The sequence below is a fragment of the Colletotrichum lupini genome, chromosome 7 (genome assembly GCF_023278565.1).
Source record: "Colletotrichum lupini chromosome 7, complete sequence".
Taxonomy (NCBI): domain Eukaryota; kingdom Fungi; phylum Ascomycota; class Sordariomycetes; order Glomerellales; family Glomerellaceae; genus Colletotrichum; species Colletotrichum lupini.
Window position 1 is genome coordinate 1,575,411 of NC_064680.1, and position 21,149 is coordinate 1,596,559.

The following is a 21,149-nucleotide window of genomic DNA, read 5'->3' on the forward strand; positions in this document are numbered from 1 at the left end:
AAAGTAATTAATCTACACCGTCTGAATTCCAGACGCCCCCAGAAAACGTCCGACTTGAACCGTCCATTTTTTCGAAACGGGAAACAGATTGACAAGCTCGACAGGTGTGAACAGCGAACGGCGCTTGAAGAACGAATAGACCAAAGCCTCCCTCTCTCGTTTCATACAGATTCAAACATTCCTCCAGTTCGTCAAGTGGGGGGAGGGGGGAAGGGGAATTTGGAAATGGGAAAGACAAGTGATCAGCAGCGGAGCGCCAGGGTTCATCCATCTTGGTCACAGAAAATTCCATAATAAACCCACGACAGCTAAGAACATTGTGATACCGCATTTCACGGGGTAAAAGATGCGCAGGGTGTCACTTTGATGAAAGGGCCTGGAGAGAGGGTCTCCTCCGTCCCGTCCTTTTTTATCTGACGTGACGTGCCGCACCCCGATTCCCTGCCAACGTAATCCTCGGACCTTGATCAGGGCTCGATATAGACACACAAGGAAAGACATCAGACTCTTAGCTACGAGGTCAATCCTTACCCTTACCCATTCAATGCTTCTATAGTAGCTTAAACCACCCCGTCCCCGCCCATCGGTGACGAATCGTCGTCGTACCTGGATTAATTTAGATTCTTCTTCAGATCGCGGAGGAATATACGAAATCGTAACATACGGCAATAAAGGGGGGATAATACCAATAGGGGAGAAAGAATCCCCCACCATTCATCGCGACACGCCTCTCTATCCATCAACTCGAGGTTCGAACCCAACGAGAAGCCCACATCGGTCGTTCCACGTCCACGGGACACCGCCCACGGCGGCTCCGTTTTCCCTGGGCGCCGTCTCTCGCGCCGCCGCCGCTGCGTCGGAGACATGGCACCAGTCCTTTCCCACAATCCCGACTCCCCGGCGCCATCTCCGCTAGCATGAATGCCGTCCATCGTATACTCGTCCACTGGTGTCAAACACCCGGATGCTAGCCAAGCTTGTCTTCGGGGGGGGGGGGGGGGGGGGGGAACCAAACTTCTTTGCAGTTTCTCCCTCTTTTCCGTTATTGCCCTCGAAAAAAGACGGGAAGGGCAGAATATCCAATTACACCATCGTGCTAGCCTTCCCTTTAGCCTCCCGTCACCGGTGCGACGTAATTAGATAAGGGAGGCCCTAGAACGACGGCGCCTTGGACCGTCGAGCCCGTCAAAACCGTCAACGACGTCTGTGTTTCTTTTATTTTTTTTTATGTTTTCCCCCTTGACTTTCTTCACAGACTTGACAGAGTACGAACTGATACTATAGCAGAGTCTCCACCCCCTGGGCTCTTTTTGCCCTCAACTTGGGAATTAGGGGTCCAACATTCCACATCCCGTACATCCACCCCCTTTTTTTTCTTCTGTCCTTTGCCCTTCCCGTCCGTCCACGGACGGGCTGAGGCTGAGCCTCATTTTCTCATTTCCAATTCCAACTGTACATTATGCTAAACCGTACCGTCAAAGGGGAGTTCGTCGAGAGGCAAAAAGGGATGGATGTTCCCAAAAAAAAAAAAAACTCTCTCGCAGGCCGCGGCATCAGAATCCACTCCGCCATCAGAAAACGGTACGGCGGATAGTATTCACCGACAAGAATTGCACGCAAATAGGCTCAAACCATCTACTACGTACTGCGGTACAGATACGGAGTTCGGACCTCGAACAACAAATCTCGGCCCCGCCCCCAAGTGAGGCCTCTCTCTCTCTCTGGTCTGTCGGGTCCAACATGACGGTTTCGAGCTGGGTTTACTCCGTACTTTCGTACTTCAGCCGAGGTAATGGGCGTAAACCCGGGGGAAAATGCAAGCCCACCAGAAAAAACGCATGTCCAACCAATATGAGGCACGCATGAAAAGGCAACTACCACCACCGTTCGAACCGCACAACCAAAACCTCGCAAACCAGAACCTCAAATGTCCAGCTCATAATGGGCCATCCTACGCAAGTCCCCTTTGGAAGGTTTCAATAGATCAAAACAGCCGCGCACCGCGGGTACCCTCACCCCTCCACTTCTCCCTTGCAAAAAATCTTTTTTAAAAAAAAAATGCAATGGCACGTCCCGAGGTCTACCGCCCAAGCCCTTTTCTCGCGCATCCCCTCCCCTCCCCTCCCCTTCGCCGCCGCGCTGCATCGCCCGCCCCTAAGGCATGTATTTGTCCTGCATCTCGACTTAGGCGAGATGAGCAGTTTGGCAACCGCGGACGGGGTAGGTGGTTCGGGTGGGATGGGGGATGGGAAATGGGGGGCCTAGATACGCAGTAAAACCTGGGGGTGAAAACCACCAAAAATCATAATACCGCGTCCCATTTTCCAACTTGATAAGCAGGACCTATGTGCAACATTATCAGCTGAGCTTCTCAGCCTGCCCGTCTCATTCCGGGCAGGCAAGGCCCCCCCCCGGTGGTAAGGTAGTGTAGCAGTATGTTCTCCTTGACGATAGATAGAGAGAGAGAGCAGGAATGTGACCAAACTTTTCATTATCGATGTGATGTTTCTGCCAAAAGAAAAACACGCGCCCTAGCCGCACATCTTTTCCCTTCCAAACCCTGGCTAACATTCATGCCCCCTTGTCCTCCATCTACCACTCTGCCACTCTGCGGTAACATAACACATCACGTCAGTCAGGGCAAGCAGCAGTACACACCACGGAGACGGAGCGTATCCGTAGGGCAGGGCAATCTCTACCGCAACGCGGAAAGATCTCAGATGATCTCCCCCCCTCCCTTTCGGTCAAGCACTACTACATCCAAACCCCCGTCGTTCGGTGTGTATCACCTAGAACGAAACCCGCTCTGCAAAAGACAATTGGGACGGGATGTGACGACGGGGCTTATCGACATCAGCACGAACAACATGCTATCCATTGGATGTCGAGGTAGAGATCGTCAAAAGAAGGCAGAGAAAAGCTGTCTGCTCTGCCCTGATGATCATGGTGTTGATGGTTTTCGTGGTGGTGGTGGTGGTGTGGAAACCACCAACAACACCACAACACCACCCCGGTTTCCTCACAAAAAGTCGACGTGTCAATATATTCTGCAACAACTGAGCGGTTTTTTTCCAATCCATTCTCCCACCATCTCTCTGGGAGGGGCGTGGAGGTGTTTTTTTTTTCCCCCTCGACATACTGAAAAAAGGGGCCCCAAACATTGGGTCGCAAAAGATGGCCGCTGGCACCCCGTATTCAGCCATACTTTCTCTAGTTGGACATCAATATGTGTTGCTGGCGCGCTGCAAGAGTCGCAAACTGCCCTCCGGTGGCCGCTAGCCTGCCTGGTGTTGCCTTTTCGCCCTTGCGGTCTTCTGCAGGACGGCGCATGGTATTTGAGTATTTTTGGTCTGCTGATCGGGTCGGGTCGGTTATGCATAGCACATTGGGGGGGGATGGAGAGGGGAGAAGGGGAGGGGGGGTCGTCTGCGGCAAGGTTGGTTTCCGCAGTTGTTGTATGTAGGTATCACGGCCATGCAGCAGGAGAAACAAAGTAGGCTGAGGTTTAAATTACCTTACCATGGCAGCCATGGGCTCGGTCTGCGAAAAAGGTGGCCGCCGCAGAGTAGTATTCTTTCTCGTTCCACCGCCAAACGCAAAGCAAATCAGTCCGTTACTCCGTAACCTCGTCCAACTTTCCCCCCAGCCCCCCAGCCCCCAATACGCCCCCAATACAGGGTGGTCGTCGGGAGGGACGGATAGACTGGGGGCCGATGCTCTCTCGGTCAACGTAGAGATCGGCTCACCTTTTCCCAACGACCCCGCGCGCTGCTGTCGCGGCCATGGTGACGGCGGACGGGCGGGGAGGGATGGGGGAGAATGGGACGGGATGTCGTGCGTTGAGTGGGATGTGTTTCCCGCCCATCGTGCCATGTGCCACATGCCGTCTCAGTCTCACAATAGGCGGGAGAGGTTGATGAACGGGGGGCTCATGGTAAGGTCCTCTGTTTCTGCCATGGTTTGCGCGGCATTAGCGAGAGCTGTGCGGTTAAAGCGCGGATCAGTGAGGAAAGCCGGCTGCGAGGTCGAGGGCTTGGCTGGCCTTCAAAGTTGAATCACATTCATGCAGCAAAGTGAGGATCAAGTTTGTTTTGGTGAATTATGTGTGGTATTATAACTCTCATCTAGAATTGGGGTGGTCCAATGCTGAGATTGACCCCCTGTGCTCCAGTGCGAATGAGGAAATGTGAACTCCTTCTCTCCAACTTTTGATGTATCCCAGTTGACTAAACCTGGTTCCTAAGAAACGCTCGTACTTGACGTCGAATCCATCCATCTCTCTGAGAAAGGGAAGGGGGGTATCGGCGACGACAAAGTGGGAAAAGAAAAAAAAACAAAAAAAGAGTAGACTTGTAGTGAGTCTCCCCCGACAAATGCTCCTTTCTAATGATACATGTTTGTGTTGATGAGGTTGTGGAAAATGCGTGATTGAATGATGACGTTGAGGTTTGTTCCTGGTCCCGTAATGATGCTTTGCTCGTTCCGTTGTAGGTCATGGATTAAAGATGGTGGTTTCCGTTGGCTTGGTTGAATAACCCGCTTGCGGTGAAAGTGGTGTAGAGAGAACGAGGGGTAGGTTTGTATTGTTACAAGGTGGTATGTCGGTGAATACTGCGTAGGGGGTGTAGCAGTCGATGACGAAGTAGAGTGGGTTGTTGCGTGGTTGCTGGTAAGTTGCGTGCAGAGCCCAGCTCTTGGGAACGCGGGCCGGCACGAAGAGAAGGGGAAGAAGGTGAGGGAGGAAGAATAAAAAAGGCCCATTCTCGAGACCGCCTCGGAGCAACTGATGACCCCGCGGTCCATCGTGACGCAGGTGCGTTTGCCCGGTCTGGAGAGATTGAGGGGCAGTTGCATTGGCCCGGTGGTCGCAGAGGTGAGGCTTTTGGAGAGACCTCTGCCCCTCGGTCAAATGGTGTGGGTGGTGTGGGTGAGACGCATGCATGGCCAACACATGGAGGCGTGTATGGCGTGCATATTGGAATGCGTGGTAAATCCTGCGGGCTGCCAAATACAGGCCGACTGAATGGATGCGGTGTTGTTGCTGAAGGGTGTGGATCGGTTTTCGTTCGCAGTTGGTATTTTCCCGAGAACTGGTTCAATGGGTTTGTTGGCCCCCGTTCGTCCGTGTTGTTGGTTTTCGACTGCGAAGGGAAACCGAAGGGCAGCTCCATTCGATGTGGTGGTGGTGGTTTGTTTCTCAACTCACGGCTCTAGAAAGCTCTCGAGTTGGTGTATTGCGCGAGGCCAACCGCCAGCCACTCTTTAACCGCGGGTGGGCAGAGGAGGAAGAGGGCGTTGAGGCGGCGGGCCGGGGCAGGGAGGAAGTTGCGAGGGGCGCTGAGCAGGCATGGTGATGAAGTCGTTGTTTGCGGAGCAAGCCATATGAGCTGTTGTGAAGTTGTTGGTTTCGGTTGAGGTAAGGCTGCGTAGATGTAGCCTTGGGGAGTTTTGTATGTTGTAGTGTTGCAGGTTGTTGAGCCGTTGAGGAATGAGGACAAAGACTCTTTGGTGTGTAGTGGTGGATGGAGGATGTGAGAGTAGTATGTAACCAAACGGTCGTAAGTTGGAAGAGTTTCGTCTGAATCTGGTCTTGTCGATGAGGATTGTGATCTGGTCGGGAATAGTAGTCCATCGATACTAGGGGGGGAGTCGGGTGCCTTATGTATCTACGAATGCGGCCATGGGAAGGAGATTTTGGCTGGCGGTGCCTGTTTGCAGAGCTCGCTGTCCGAGACTCTGCAATTTTGGAACAGCCAGAAACCTTGCAAGGGTATTAGCCCAGCTTGACCTTGGATCGGGCACTGGTGTCTTCTTGCTCGGGAGGGGGGTGTGTGGTGTCAGGGGAGAAGGGTGTGAAGGGTGTGTGAGGGAGTGAGTGCCTACTTACCGTACTGCGTAGGTAAACCACCGTAAGAGAGGGTAAAAGTAGGGTGTGTGGTGACTATTGTGGGAGTGTGAGATGAGGGTGAAGGGCGAGTTTGCGTGTGTTGCGAGCTGTCCAGGGGTAAGTCGGCAGGGTGTGGGATGGGCGGCGATGGGGTGGCAGTAAAGTGAAGGTGAAGAAAGGAATTTTGCCTGGGACGGGAGAGAGAGAGAGAGAGCAGGTACGTCAGTACTTTGACCCCTTGTACCTGACACTGCCAGTGCCAAAATTAAAGCTTTGCCCTGGGCGTCCACTCCGTCTGGTCTTGGTGTTCTGGTGTGTGGATGGGGACGCGGCATTCCGTTTACGCTACCTTACGCCATCAGGTACACCACGGCACGGTACTTGCATACGGTATTCCAGAGCCGTAACGGTGGAATGCAGGTCTGCAGACTGTACGTACTGACCCACACACCGTCGAGTGGAGATCAGCGTCTAGCCGAAGCAACCGTTTCTCCAGAAATGTCAATCTCGTCAATCACCCCCAACGGTGGGCCGCCGTCTCGTCTCATCTTGCTGAGGTGACGGGCGGCTCCCATGACTGCCCGCTGCCCTGGAAAAAGGTCTCCCTCTTTTTGGCGGTGACGCATCGCCAGAGTCACCGTGGGGCTTGACCGCCGCAACGCGAGGAAATGAAACAAGCACGCGTACAGGGGGCTGCCCTGCCCTGAACGTGTTCCTGCCCCCTGTCACACCGGCCTTTCTCACCGTCTCCATCCACTCTCAGTTTTCCCCATACACTACTGTACTCCGTAGAGTAGACTAACCGTCAGTCAGGCACAGAACGGAGCGGAGACGGAGACGGAGGGATTTGCCCACCAGCCAACAGGACACCTGTGCTCTCACTCTCACTCTCATTCCCTCACTCACTCTCTGGCGAACTCACCTCACCCAGATGAAGGTATCCGTATCCATTCCAGGCACCAATAAAAAAGGGGAGCCCTTTACAGAAAAAAGGAGACAGCGTTCGGCAGCTCCGTCTCTTCCAATCCAACCCTTGTCCTCCTCTTCCTGTTACGGTTCAATCTCAACCCGTCAGGGAAATTGCAAAGCTCACCGCTCAAACACCACCTACTTGACACCAAACCAGTCAACCGGTGACCACCACCACACACACGTCTCCGCCGTGGCACACAGAATGGCACTCACACACACACGCACACACATACACTTGGACTACCAAAATTGCCAAAGCTCCCATCTCGTGCCGTCCATCTTCAGACGACACCCAATCAACCAGTTACAGAGCCAATATAAAGTTGCGACGTGCGTAATTTTGCGTTGACGACAGCGAGAAGGAGTACGAATACAGAACTCTCAAGTCCCTCCCTCTTAGACCTCTCCTCCCTGATGCATCGCATCATGTCACGGTGTCTACAGAAAACCTCAAACCCGGGTGGCCTGTTTAAACTGTCCACTTCTGCAAGTGAGCAATCATGTCTCGTCTCAACTCCCGAGTCCCCTTTCACCAAGCGGCTCTTTGTTCCCACGTTGGGGGGAGTTCCCCGGTTCGCCGTGGACAAAAACTCTCTTTTGGCTCTTGTGAGTCTTGTCCTTTCACCCAAACTTGACAACTTACAAGCAGCATTGCGCGGACAAGGCGCCGCCCCAGAAGCCGCCGGCCGTGGCTCAGCTTCCGTAGAACACCAAATTGTTCGCCTGTAGAAAAAGTCTCACCGAACGCCCGTAGAATATCTGCCGCGTACAGTCGTACGTCCGTTACTATTACGACTTTCTTACTACGGATACTACGGATACAACTGCGCGGCCCTTTTTCGTCCTTTTCTGCGCAGTAATCTTAATTTTCCTGGGCGCGCAAACACGATTACACATTACACCTACATCATTGGCGTCGTCGTTCTGCAGAGTCCAACGTACACGTAGCGCAAGCCCGCACACAAACCTGCAACTGCAACTCTACCTTGGCTGTACGCGGTAGAGTACATGCCTCTAAAGAAGCAGAAGAAGCAATAGAACACATGATAAAAAAAAAAGTCATTACATTTCACTTGCATGCGCGCATGTGCTGCTGCAGATAGCGGGGCCAGAGGCTCCGTCGACGTTGCTTCAGGTGCATCCAAAATAAAATTCTTCAGGGGGTGTTTCTTCTTCGTGTCTTCTCAGCTTCCTCCTGCTGCGGCGGCAACATGCAGACAAAATAGATGCAGCCTATTGCTGCCGCAGCCCATTCACCGTCGCATTTCGTTCCGAAATCCGCAGCATCGAGCAGCAATTATCATCGCATTGCCTGATCTCACCTAACCACTCCGACGTAGGCGTCCTGCTGCGCCCCGATGAGCTCTCTGAGCTTACCTCACCTTGTAATAGCGTCTGCCTGGAACAAGAATAAACCCCCAACCCAAGTCCCCCCGAGTATCCGTACTCCGTATTACGATGAAGCGCCGTAATCATGGTCAAAAAGGCTGAATGCGGACAGCAGCTGACACGTAGTAACAGGTAACAGATTATCTACGATCAAGGCAGAGCAAGGGGGGGTGGATAATTGGCCTCCTCCCCCATTGGCAAAAAAAAAATCATCATCAAATTAGAAAAAGCTGCCAGTCACCAGCGCTTCAAGGGGTCCAGCGGGGCGCAACGAAACCCTCCTCCCATCTCCATTCGAAATCGACCATCTTGCAGCAGGACAAGGGCATGCGTGGCGTGGGCCAAGGGGAAAATGGACACTCTTCACTTCAAGGAAGTCGAAGACGGTATGGCCCAGGGGGATAAGGGGGGGCGGGCGGGCTGAGGACCAAGGCAAGGGAGAGAGGAAATTTCCCATCAAAAAATCGGTAACAATGAAGCGAACGAGCCGAATTGGCCTGCTTTACGGTAATAATTAAGGGCGAGGATATTCTGCCAGCAGCTCCCGCTATTCTGCCACTAAGTGTGGCTGCGGCAGGCCCTACCTCCGACCACGGAGCCCAGCTGCCCATACCCACCTACTTACCTACCTACCTACCTACTTACTTACCTACTTACCTACTTACCTACCTACTTATAACTACTACTTTATTAACCTCGCCGTTACTACTACTATTAATTAAAGCTATTCCTAACGTTAATATACTATAAAAAGAGAATAATTACGAAGTTAACGATCCCTTTATTTACTAATATATTATTAATTATAATAATTACGGTTATATAAAATATAACTACTTATTTTATAACTAGTGCTTTTCTAACTTATTTAAAGTTAAAGTAGTACTTAACGAGGTTACTTACGAAGCTAGCTTTATAATCCGAATTATTTAATATAAGCCCTTTATTAGGGTACTAATTACTATTACTTATTATTATATTTATAACCCGCGTTATAATTTAAAACGGTAATATTTTATAAAATTAACTTATTTAAATAAGTATTATAAATCCTTAACCTCGTTTATAAACTACTATTAATAAATCGTTATTAACTTTTTAAGTAATAATTAGCTCTTTTATTCCGTTATTAACGACTTTTATAATTACTATAATTACTTATTTAGTAATATTAATACTTTTACGTATTACTACTGCGCGCTATTATATAATAAAAAGGACTAAATTATTAACTAATAAAATAAAGGTATTCGACTTATTTAAATCTTTTTAAGCTTGCGATTAGAAAGTAGTAATTATCATAATATTATTACCCGTAATATATTTAATATATTAGCTACTTATTACCGTAACGAATTAAGTAATAGGACCCCTATTAAGTAGTTATTTAACTAATTATACGATTTAATAAAGTATTAGTACCGTTTTTAATATAATAACGCGGGCTATATTACGAGCTTATTTATCGTACTTACTATTACGATTTCCCTACTTTAATAATATCCGGATATTTTATTAATAAATTTTATATATAAAATTAACTAATTTAATATATTATTATTTAATATTTACGGAGTAACTAACGATAGTTATACTTTTTAAATTACGAGTTAATTTTTATTTAATAAGAAGGAAGCTAATTATTATTAAGTTATTAATTAATTATTAGTATTACTCCGGGCTTATAAAATTCCCTTTTTATAAGTTATATATACGGATTGCGAGATTATTTTATTTAATACCCTCGATAATAATACCTAATTTAAAGTAGTACTATACGTACTTTATTATTAATACGTTAACTTTAACGTACTAGCCCGGACTTAGTATTACTTCGGCCCGGCTACGAGGGACGAGATTAGCGTAGTTATACGTAACCCTTATTTTTAGTAATTCTTTATAGATTATAGTAATCTTTTTTATAACTAATTAATAATTATATAGTGGTTTTTTTTTCGGCTTTATAGGCATAAAAGATCGACCTTAATAAGATTACGCTTTTAAAGGAAATTATACAATATAATATACTTTTTAACTATATAATACGCACAATATATCCTAAGTACGCACTTAATATAATATAGTAATTTCGATACGAAAACCGCTATTTAATTCGGAATAAGTAAGCTACCCTTTACGTAGCGGCGCTAGTTAAAAAAGTTAATAATAAAAGTTAACTATAACAATTAGCTATAATAGTTAGCTATAATAGTTAGAGGCGGCCTTTTTTAACCACAGAGGTTCTAAACTTTAATAGCGACGTAAAGGTTTTTTAAAAAAGGGCTAAATAAGCTAATATCTATTACTCTTCGTACTAGAGCTCGTAAAGATTCTTTTTATCCTTATCGCTTTTAGTATCGCCCAAAGCTACTCTCTATTTAAACTAAATAAATCTACTAAATAAATTTACTAAATAAATTTACTAAATAAATCGACTAAATAAATCCACTAAACAAATCTACTAAATAAACCTATTAATATACAAACTACTACTCTACTCCTAATATATAGTTAGTAATTAGTAAGCTAAAAATACCTATTAATAAGTCTACCCCTCTCGGGCTAAGCACCCTCTTTAGCTAGCTCGACGCTATAGTTATCGTAGCTAACGTAAGCACGCCTAAGGATTAATAAAATACCTTTTAATAATACGGAATTTAGCTAAATAATAATACGAATACTATAAATAACTAGGCTAGTACGGACGTTAAGATCTAATATATCGACGCTAGCTTAATTATAATAGTTATAATAAACGGGCTAGAAGTATATAAAATTAGGGTAATAAGCTAGCGCCTTAAATAGCTCCTATAGGACCCCCTAAGTAATAATAATATCTATATAAAAGAATAGATTATACTAGACCTAGCTACTTACGTAGGCTAGTACTAAGAGGTCTTATACGTATTAAAATAAGTAAAGCTTATCCTATAGGCGGGTAGTAAAAGGTTAAGAGCTATTAATAAAAAGGAGATAATAATTAAGTTAGTTAACTATTTTAGTTAGTAATTAGGTATAGAGCGCATTATACTTAGTTTTCTTTAATACGTAATATATAATACGGCCCCGGCGGATTGCTCTATCGGGGGGCTAATTAATAGTTATATATTACGACTAATTATTTAAATTTTAAACTACTAAGTACCCTATAATAATAATCGATTATATTATTAATACTTAGCTTAAGCCGTAGTATAAAAAACTCGTACTTATTTAGGTTAACTAAATTAAGTATTTCGGTTACTTAATTACGTTAATTATCGAATCTTTATACGCGAGTATTAAAATACGAGTTTATTATTATACGGGCGATTTTAAAACTATATTTAATAAATTAGTTATTTTTTAAGTAAGTTAAGCGGCTATAATTAGTGCTTGTTAGACTTATTATTAAGCTAAGGTATTAAGTACTATTACGAGATTATTTTTAAAAAAAGGTACGTCTATATATATATTATAATGTCACGAAAGGGATCTCGAGGCAGGTCGGAACGCTGCTATATTAACCTAATTGACTAAAGACTTAACGTGAAGAGGGAAAAAACAGAACAGTGGGCAGAAGCTGGCAGGCTGGCCCTTTGGGCCCAGCGGTCCAGCTCGTCACGTGACCACTGGGAGCTCAGCCTTGCAGCCTGAGGCTGAGCCACAGGGCCCACAGGGCCCTGGTGCCCACTGCCGTGACAATAATACTCTTAAGTAACTTTTATAAAAACTTAGTATATTAAGTAAATAGTTAAATTTAGGTTTATTAAAAAAGCTATTAAAAAAGTATATATACTACTTAATTTAAACTACCTATAAGCTACTTTATTATTATATCCTTTAGTAATATATTAAGGACGGTACTCTAATATTATTAAAAAAGATTTACTTATACTAGTTTTAGTAACGCTTAGAGCTTATTATTATTAATAATACTTCTATTCCCCTATTTAATCCTTTATAAGTTCGAAGTAAAGGTTATTTATAGGGCTTTATAGCGGGTATCATAGTAGTTATAATAAGTAAATTAAAAAAGCTAGCCGTTAATTAAAGTACTTTTTTTAAATAAGAGCCCTCTATATTTAAATATAAAAAAGCTACTAAATATATAAAAATAGTACTTATATTAGCGCCGCTATTATTAATAATGTTTTTAATACTAAGTAGGGCTACTTTTACTTAACGAGGCTTTAAAGTTATATATAATTTTAATACGTACGAACTTAATATAAAGATATAGTAAAGGTATTAATAGGCTATTATTAATAAGGTAATTAACGTAATTAATAATAATACGATTAATCTTATAGGGGCTCTTTAATTACTAATATTTATAAAGTTACGATCTTAATTAACTAGTAATTTTATATAGTTAAGTATATTATAAAATTTAGTTAATAAGGATTACGCTTATAATATTAATTTTATAATAAAAAGTAAGATAGATAGACTTATTAATAAGTATAAGGCTAAAGTAGAGTACGAGGTTAAAATAAAAAAAGTTATTAAATTACGGGCTATAGGCTATATAAAGTAATTAATAGTTAATTAAGTAGTTAATTAAGTAGTTAATTAAGCTACTTCGTTAATTACGTCGAATTAGGCTAATTCGTTAATTACCGTACTTTTTATTAAAATAATTTAATTAACTATAAGTTAATTAACGGCCTCTAATTAGTCTAATCTATTCGAATACTAATTACGTAGAGCCTAGCTTATGTATATGCCCGAGACCGGCGGTCGTGTGGCGGCCGTAGCTACACTTGGTGGCAGAATAGCGGGAGCTGCTGGCAGAATATCCTCGCCTATAATTAAACCTGGTCCTTCTCTTTTTCTGCCGTTTGCTCTGCCGACCCGCTTTCCGTTCACACTCAACATGGGAAGTGTATAGCGAGATTGGATCTCGTCAGAGTCCCCCCCCCCCCAGCCTCCAAGGGGCCGCTGCTCATGCATGGAAGCTTTCATGGAACGATTGTGGAAAAAGTTCGACCGCTTCTGTAATTTCCCAAATTTTCTCCATATCCAGCCCGGGCTCCCAGGTCAGCCCACCGCCTCCAGCCAGTCAGGGGATTATGTTGTTGTGAGATTGGGTTGGGCTGGAAAATGAGCCTATGAGAGTGGTAGAAAAGAGAGGCGGTCACGATGCCGAATGCAACTTCAATTTTGTACAAACTTTTTTTTTTCTCACTCTCATTGCCCGATGACCGGCGTTCTCTATCCAGTTACTCCGTTTACCGCGGGAACAAAAACCTTGGTCATGACCAACCAACTCACATTACACCCCCGGTATGCTTAATCTCGTCTTCAGCCTTGTCTGTCATGTGCCAGGCAATGTGAGAACCCCTAAAATTCCCATCCCCTTCTCCAGACTCCAGACTCCGGACTTTTGAGTTCGGTTCGGTGTCTTGCGTGAAATGCCAGCCAAATGATCTGTAGGACTTTTTGAGTATGAACTGTATCAGCCGCACATCTGGGGTCATCCATCCTAGTGGGACTTCCGTCACGCACTCTATTTCGCAATTCCCAAAGAAAAAAAAATCCTGAATGAATTACCTGCCCGGGCCCCGAGCTGTCTGTTACTTGCGCCGCCCGCGCGCGTCCGCGTCTTGATGGTCCCCGATGAGGCCATCCCTGCGAGGTCTACAAATCCAAAATGCGAAAGGGAAAAAGCCAAGTCTACCGTTCCATCCGCAATAAGAGTTCTGCCTTACCGCTCCTGCTACAAGCACTGCTTCCTACTCTACCAATCCCTGGGGAAAGCTTCTTTCCGTGACCGAGCGAGAAGCCGGCGAACCGTGGGCTCTGTCGCGACTCACATCACGAGCCGTGAGCCGGCCGTTAAACCTCCTCCCTGACTCTCCGACTCTTTCGTTCATCCAATCGCACGTCTCACGGACAGCTCTGCACGCAATGTGTGACTGTAAGGTGTGCCGAACTCTGTAGTGAAGACACGGTACACCGTCTCGAAGGAAGGCCATGTCCCTCTCGGAGATTAACCACCAGCTCCGTAATGCCAGCAACCTGTATGCGCGTGCCGTGATATGCTTACTTTACCTTTTCATGCCGCGTCCGTCCGTGAGAACTCCGTCCCACGCTCGTTATCCTCTGTAGCCCTGAACCCTGGGAAAATTGTGGACAATCTTCTGAGGTTACACTACTGCAAGTCAACAATTAACAAGAACCCTAAAAAGTCCGACGACGAACGCGAGGAATGCGCGACCGCCTCGGGGAGGCGAAATTTTGAAGAAGGCTTGTTTAATCACACGAGACAAGGTCCCGGGGGGGTTCGGTTCGTTGCTGTCATTTCCAACTCTTTGAGACACAATTCCAACATGTCACTCGCACACCGAGTCCCACCGAGGCGTGGAGGAATGGATACGTATCAAAGATTTGAACATCCTACACGCCAAACACGAAGCTCGATGTGCCGGTTGTCCTGTCGTCGATCATTGTGTGAGACTGTGAGACTCTCCGTTCCCTTTGCTGAGCTCGAAAAAGGAACGGTAAGGAATTCCCAATCACTCGGGTCCAGAACATGGCCGGAGCGCGGTAACAATTTACGCACATCTCCCGTCCCCGTGGGATGGATGGCGCAAAAAGAAGGATGTCTCGGGATAATTGGACAATAATGAATATGGGTGTCTTCAGAGGTTCAGCCTCCTTCTTGGTCTCTGCCGTGTCACCACGTTCCTATGTAGATCCGATGCTTGGCCTAGACCCCTGGCCCCCAATGAGACCAAGCATTCCTTATTTCCCTTTTTTCGTTCCTTTTTGTCAATATGCTGTTTCTGTTTCTGCCTGTTATCTTCACCGGTCGACCGGCGGTGATCAAATGTCTCTGTTTCAGCATCGCCAGCTGGCACCCACAGCTTTCAGCTTCATCCAACTTTGCTTATTGCTCTGCGCCTCCTCTCTCCACCCGAATATCTTCGATCGAGGGATGGAGCTGAAGACCCAAGTCCGGGGAGTGGTATTCCCGTGGCTATTCTTATCGAGACCCTTCCTCTGTGTCTGTCTCTCGCTTGCTTCTTCCTGTTGGCGATCAGCCTTTTCCTTGTCTAGGACACGAATCCGGTCTATTGGATGTCGATGCCAATCTTACTGCCGCATCAACAAGTTCAGCCCTTTTTTTCTCACACAGGCGCGGGCTCACAACCGTTTCAATGACCCACCGTTTCGGATTCTCATTGGTTGGTGGCTGCTTACCTTGGTCTCTTGGGGAGCACTGGGATCAATCACTGATCTTCCCCCCCGCAATGGTCTCACGTTACGTGCAACCTTGGCACCGTAATGTGCACATCATCACCCTCGAGCACTTTCAACCCTTGCTGGCGCCATTCAGATCCCAGTTGCCCAGTTTCCGCCTAGACATGCAAGTCGAGGTCAGCTGGTCACGATCCCAAGACAACACTACCCAAGAGATATTGAGAAAGAAGAAATGTCCGTACAAAGCTACGCTTGATAGGCAGCGCACACAGCCTGCCTGCCTGCCTAGACCTCTACGAATACAAGAAACGGGCAAGAGAAGCGAGGGAAGCCTGCAGCAGGCTATGCTTCTCGATACAGCACACTCCTGCGCTCGCTTCCCCCATGTCGCGTAAGACGCCCCGGATCAAATGATGAATCGATGATTTCCCTCCTCAGTCGCCATCTTGGCGCATCGCTCGACCACGTTTCTCACACATCTGCACGTCGCCCGCCCCGTATCCGCCTACCTGGGTACGGAGTACGGCAGCACGGCAGAGTACCAGACCCAGGCTGTATCTCTAGGCAAGACAGGAAGATACTGGTAGCGATGGGAAGCTGACGGTATGCCGATGCTGACGGCATCAATCAAACGTCCCACGACCCTTGTCGACCGTATCCCTGGTCTTGCTCGCAATGTTTCCGAAAGGAGCCCATACCATTGCCATATCCGTAGAGATGGGAGTCATCGGGTACAGTAAACACCGTTTGATTCTTGCCGTCGCAGTTTCAAATGTAACATGGAACAGAGAGAGTCGTTGGCGGTGGTGGCTTAGCCAAAGCACAATCGCCCGATAACGCGAAATGTCGAGCGAGCACCGCGTATTCCGTAACTACCTACACACAGCCATGGCAGTAGGGTCTTTTTGCCCGGTTTTCTTCCCGCAAGAGACTAAGGAGCGAAAGGAAGGAAGACGCAGAACGCCTCGTAAAGTAAAGAAGACCGAGCCGAGGGAAGAAATCGTCCAACGACAGTTCGGCGATCTCCTCCCCTTCTCATACTCTCCCTACGGCGCGTGGGAGAGCCGTGGAAAGCGTGTGCCCGCCCGTCCTAACGCAAGCCTCCCATTACCAGATCTACGGATCCGCGGCGCGGGGGCTTGTCATCGCGGCGGTGATCGGGACACCAAGGCTTGCGGTACCATGGCACTTGGATGGGCGGATGGTGACACGAACGTGCCCCCGTCCCATTCGAAAACCTGGAAAGCCACACAAGAAGCCTCGAGCCTTCAAGCCTCACTACGAATGCCCCAAGCTCCAAACCTTGAGTTCAAGCAAACGGTTGGTTCCTGAGACCTGAGTAGGTAGACCGTAGAGAGCAGTTTTGGGTGTGATGGCAGTTCCCGTGTTTGCCCAGAGTTAGCGCCAACGAAACACCTTCTTGAAGCGTACAAGCTCGAGGAATACCAAGCCATGGCGGAAAGAAAGCCACACCCAAATGAAGGGTTAGTCTTTTTTCTTTTTTTTCCCCTCTTTCCACGATAGGGGAGGACAAAGACATTGACAACTGCCAGTGATCGAGCAGGACACCACGAGACCACATTACCCCTCGTTCCATCCCACTTGCCGGGAATTGGTGGCTTGTCTTAAGAGGCACTGATCGTCCAAAGCTTGATGGAAATTGCCGTCGCGGATCCGCATCTCGATAATCGCGATTGTCGCCGGCTAGCCAAGAGGCCTTCAGCTTGCCCAGACACAACTCAAAATGTTTCCCATGGTGCCATGGTGCCATGGCACATTACCTACCCAGAGCCGGGCTCGCGGTAGCACCAGGACCATGGTGATGGCGTCCGCGTTCTCCTTTTGACCTTCTGGCATATATCTTGGAAAACTTTGGACACTACAAACAAGCGTCGGCAAAGGAGATCGCACCAATATTACGCCTCAAGTCTTGGATTACTTGTTTGTTCCGCACCACAATGCGGAACCGAACGAGCTGAATGCCGAGCTGAATGCCGATCAGGGTGTACGAAGAGGTGTCACAATCTGGGCAAAACTGAAGACACAACGTTCCACCGTCTAAAGATTGTTTCTCAAGCCATGGTGACACTTCTCCATAGTGTGGCTTTCCTTGTGCGACCACACACTTTACCAATGACGCTGTCAAGACCACTCGCACCGGAAATCCCCAACGTTCGTGCCGTTCAAGCATATCCATACCATTAAAACATCAGACGAAAAGGCTTCGGGGTCCGTGTTTGGTTTGATTGATCGACCGTTTCTGTAATGACAAGGTTGGGCCTCACTCACCCCATCCCTCTCCTCGATTGCCCGAGAAGCCGTAAGCAAGCAAATTCGGAACGAAAACGAGGGTGCGCTCTTCTCGGGTTCCTGATGGAGAACATGTTGACGTTGTTGGTCTACGTCTTTGTCTGCCCACCCAACTCCGGGGAGGGGACTGGACCGGACCCATATTCCGCGGCGAAGCACGGAGGCTTCGGGGAAAGCTCTTGGGTTCCGGGTTTGGGCACACAGTCAGAAGCTTGTTGACATTACAACCTCGTGTCAACGTACACAGCATTTATTTGTCTTACTGTTACACAAAGACCAGCTCAGTCAGTTCTGCAGGCTGACATACGTTCCTGTCTCGCTTGCTGCCTTGCCATGCTGTGTCACCGCGCCACCGTCAGCAACAACGTCGCAGATTGCTGACATTTTGACGAACAAACCACCCACACACTCAGGCAACTTCTCGTGGGACCTGAGAAACGGAGGCAGAAACAAGTGCAGATGGGGGTGCGGAGCGGGAGGACGCTCCCAGCCACAGTCCTGATATTGACATGATACTGATGGGTGGTGTGGTGGTCGCGGGCGGACGGTGGATAAAAAAAAAAAAAAAAAGACGGTTGTGACGTGCTCCTATCATCCCACCATACGGAAAGCGTCACTTGCATGAGAGAGAAAGTCGCATTACGGCTGGGACCTAGATACGTGCTTGCGATGCGAAACTGCGGAAAGCTGTGTACTGAGTGTACATGTCCTAGAAGTTCCGTCCACGTCAACCACACCACTCCCGTCCTTCCAAGCCGGCCGAATTCCGTTACAGTCACCGTTTTGGACAGCGTCTCCTCTGATTGGCGCCTTTTTTCACCCATTGAACGGTACCCAGTTACAGCATATCCTCCCACTCCCATCCAACAGCAGAGTGTCTGTGATGACACATGGTTACGCTGCATGGTGATCCTCTCCTATGCAGCCTTATCCCCCAACTCGGAATGCCTGCGGTCACAAAAAAAAAAAAAAAAAAAAAAAAAAAAAAAAAAAAACCGTGCTGGCGGCGCTGGCGAGCTGGCTGGCTGGCTGAGTGAGTGTCCGAGTGGACTTCGCGTTCGGTTCGGTCTCACGGCGAGCCAGTCATACCTAGCGCCAAGCGGAGCCACGGCCGTGGTGGTCTTGGAGAAACAGACAAACATTCCCATCATGACGACGACTCTCACCTCACCATCACACTCGAACTCACACTCACATGTCTGCAGAATTCCACGGCCGCGTTGTCTTTTGCTTGGTTTCCCCATCCTGTTTGATAAACAACCGCATCCACTTGATGTGCTTTCTCGCACTCTCACTCGCTTCATAATCACCCATACGATGTATGTATTCGTACACACACCCGAACCCCGTTTTGTTCCATCCGCGTTCTCTCCCCACTCGAAATAGAAGAAAAAGAACATCGGCTCGTGAAAATCAAAAAGTTCCCAGTCTGTTCCCCATTGTAAAAAGTGCACATGCAGCGGCGCGACCCAACTTTCCAAAAGTCTTGGCTTTCCGCTCTCGCGCTGACGAACCGGAGGTTCCACATCCTTGGGGTTTTTGACATTTGTTCTCCGTTTCCCGTGCCGAGGACACCGAAAGTTCCTTGACAGGCTGACTGTCTCCGCTCCCGCCAAGCGGACCAGGGTGTTTGTGTGTGGTTGTCGGTCCAAGGCAAACGTTCACACAAAGGCGGTCAGGTCCTGCCAATCACACAGGTAGTGACTGTGCTTGCTTGCCTGCCCGGTAATTATCATGGGTCGCATGAAAACTGTCCGTGAATGTTGTTGAGAAGCGTTGTTGATGAACTTCTGTCGATGGGTGTGACTCACAATGAGTTGGCGATCTTCTCCCCCCCCCCCATCCCCTTCTGCAACAACCCTTGTCTAAGCGGTTAACCTCACCTCGGGCATTTTCCAGTCACAACGCTTCCTTCAACCCGATCATCTTTTTCCCCCTGCTCTCCAAGGCTGAGATGGTTGATGAATGACACCGTCTCTGTGGAACCGAGATTCTTGACTTGCGAGACCGCTTGTCTTTGCTTCACCCTCCCTCCCCTCATCCAGCACCCTGGTTCACGTCAGGTATTCCTACATCTCTAGCTTGGTAAAGTGCTCGTGCAGATGAGCGCGTACGCAGAAAAGAGGGTCATTTTTCTTCACTTCCCGTGTCACGATGCGAAAGATGTCATTATCCCATCACGAAGAAATCATGTGAAAATCTTCACAAGCCTAAAGTGTCCCCCTTTCTCCACTATACGAAACGGAAACCTGGCACCGTTTTCGGCTGCCAAATGAATCCACGTTACATTCCCCAATCTTGCCAAACCCATGGACCCCGGTCACACTATGGAGAATAGAAGCAAACGAAAGAAGCGGTGGAGAGGGGATCATCTTCTTCGAAACCAAGGAAGAAGAGAAATAACGTCTAGAAGGAGCGGATCCTCGACGAATGGAAGCATTCCCGAACAAGGACCCTCACCTCCTCATCATCGCGAACCCCTTCGTTTGAGGGTCAGCATGAGCCATGAGGGGCTATGGGGCGCGCACACACGAGCAAACACCAAAATGAAAAGATGGAGCACAATAGCGACAAAAAAAGATGGCTGGGATATCGTTGTCGGGCGTCATGCTACGGTAAGGGGAAAGTTGAGACTGGCCACTCAGGACTCGAGAAAAGGGGTTCTCCTAGTTCTCCTCTGGCTTCACCGTTTGAAAAAAAAACTTGCTCCACCCTACTTTCGGTGAAGGCGAAATAACTTGAGACGAAGATCAGACCGAAACCAGTCTGCTGGGAAATTTCCCCATCCCCTTTGAGCCGCCTCTGAACCGTGCAATCCCCGTCGGTGAGAAGCCTACGACGAAAACGACGACACCGACTTTCCTATCCACGATCAAGGATTCTCCCTTGGCCATTAGTGTACGGATAGTCAAGGGGACCACATCTGTGCTCTCGAGACCCTTACATCGTTTGAGCCTCATCTTCCGAATCCCATCACCATCCCCTTACCCATGTAGCCTCAAGTAACGATGTTGGGAACGAACGAACTCGGGGTTTGACCCTTCCATTCCTCCCTCGTTCGCCTTCTATGGATACGGATATCCGCTCTGTTGGGTCAGCCAGCCCCAGTTCGTACTCATTGACGTGATGCCTGCTTCAGCCCGCCCAATCCCGCTGCCAAACGGTTGACTACTGCTGCTTGCCCTTGGCTATAACACGGAGACACAGGCTGCTAATGTTCAATTTCGGCGGTGCCGTTCCCACGTACACGGGACCCAATGAATGGGGAGACAATTGGAGCCCATCTTCAGCTTCAGCTCCGGTCAGCTTCTGCCGCGTGGCGGCACAAATGTCTCACGGTGAACGGGCACGTATGCGATCAAGCGGCGCGGCGAGTGGAATTCTGAGAGACCCTCTTCATTGG

At 47.9% G+C, this 21,149-nt stretch overlaps 7 protein-coding genes across 7 annotated transcripts; 3 read left to right on the plus strand and 4 right to left on the minus strand.

Annotated features, from left to right (window-relative positions):
* Window positions 1-276: 276 nt before the first annotated feature.
* Window positions 277-714, minus strand: CLUP02_13481 (uncharacterized protein; the record flags this gene model as incomplete). The annotated part of the gene is made up of 1 exon (XM_049292420.1): window positions 277-714. One exon carries the CDS (start codon window positions 712-714, stop codon window positions 277-279), a length of 438 nt encoding a protein of 145 aa, XP_049149566.1.
* Window positions 715-2,385: 1,671 nt separating this feature from the next.
* On the minus strand, window positions 2,386-2,571 carry CLUP02_13482 (uncharacterized protein; the record flags this gene model as incomplete). Its single annotated transcript, XM_049292421.1, has 1 exon — window positions 2,386-2,571. The coding sequence occupies one exon, from the start codon at window positions 2,569-2,571 to the stop codon at window positions 2,386-2,388; it is 186 nt and encodes a 61-aa protein (XP_049149567.1).
* A 639-nt stretch (window positions 2,572-3,210) lies between these two features.
* On the minus strand, window positions 3,211-3,865 carry CLUP02_13483 (uncharacterized protein; the record flags this gene model as incomplete). The annotated part of the gene is made up of 3 exons (XM_049292422.1): window positions 3,211-3,426; window positions 3,520-3,703; window positions 3,747-3,865. 3 exons carry the CDS (start codon window positions 3,863-3,865, stop codon window positions 3,211-3,213), a joined length of 519 nt encoding a protein of 172 aa, XP_049149568.1.
* Window positions 3,866-6,301: 2,436 nt separating this feature from the next.
* CLUP02_13484 (uncharacterized protein) lies at window positions 6,302-8,672 on the plus strand (the record flags this gene model as incomplete). The annotated part of the gene is made up of 12 exons (XM_049292423.1): window positions 6,302-6,318; window positions 6,384-6,520; window positions 6,577-6,668; window positions 6,701-6,824; window positions 6,888-7,020; window positions 7,118-7,189; window positions 7,246-7,584; window positions 7,717-7,797; window positions 7,963-7,994; window positions 8,086-8,244; window positions 8,381-8,418; window positions 8,493-8,672. 12 exons carry the CDS (start codon window positions 6,302-6,304, stop codon window positions 8,670-8,672), a joined length of 1,404 nt encoding a protein of 467 aa, XP_049149569.1.
* A 6,390-nt stretch (window positions 8,673-15,062) lies between these two features.
* On the plus strand, window positions 15,063-15,521 carry CLUP02_13485 (uncharacterized protein; the record flags this gene model as incomplete). The annotated part of the gene is made up of 1 exon (XM_049292424.1): window positions 15,063-15,521. The coding sequence occupies one exon, from the start codon at window positions 15,063-15,065 to the stop codon at window positions 15,519-15,521; it is 459 nt and encodes a 152-aa protein (XP_049149570.1).
* A 590-nt stretch (window positions 15,522-16,111) lies between these two features.
* Window positions 16,112-18,127, plus strand: CLUP02_13486 (uncharacterized protein; the record flags this gene model as incomplete). The annotated part of the gene is made up of 10 exons (XM_049292425.1): window positions 16,112-16,172; window positions 16,225-16,281; window positions 16,335-16,756; window positions 16,839-16,920; window positions 16,990-17,026; window positions 17,086-17,238; window positions 17,327-17,492; window positions 17,536-17,612; window positions 17,710-17,936; window positions 17,994-18,127. 10 exons carry the CDS (start codon window positions 16,112-16,114, stop codon window positions 18,125-18,127), a joined length of 1,416 nt encoding a protein of 471 aa, XP_049149571.1.
* Window positions 18,128-19,052: 925 nt separating this feature from the next.
* On the minus strand, window positions 19,053-19,292 carry CLUP02_13487 (uncharacterized protein; the record flags this gene model as incomplete). The annotated part of the gene is made up of 1 exon (XM_049292426.1): window positions 19,053-19,292. The coding sequence occupies one exon, from the start codon at window positions 19,290-19,292 to the stop codon at window positions 19,053-19,055; it is 240 nt and encodes a 79-aa protein (XP_049149572.1).
* Window positions 19,293-21,149: the final 1,857 nt, after the last annotated feature.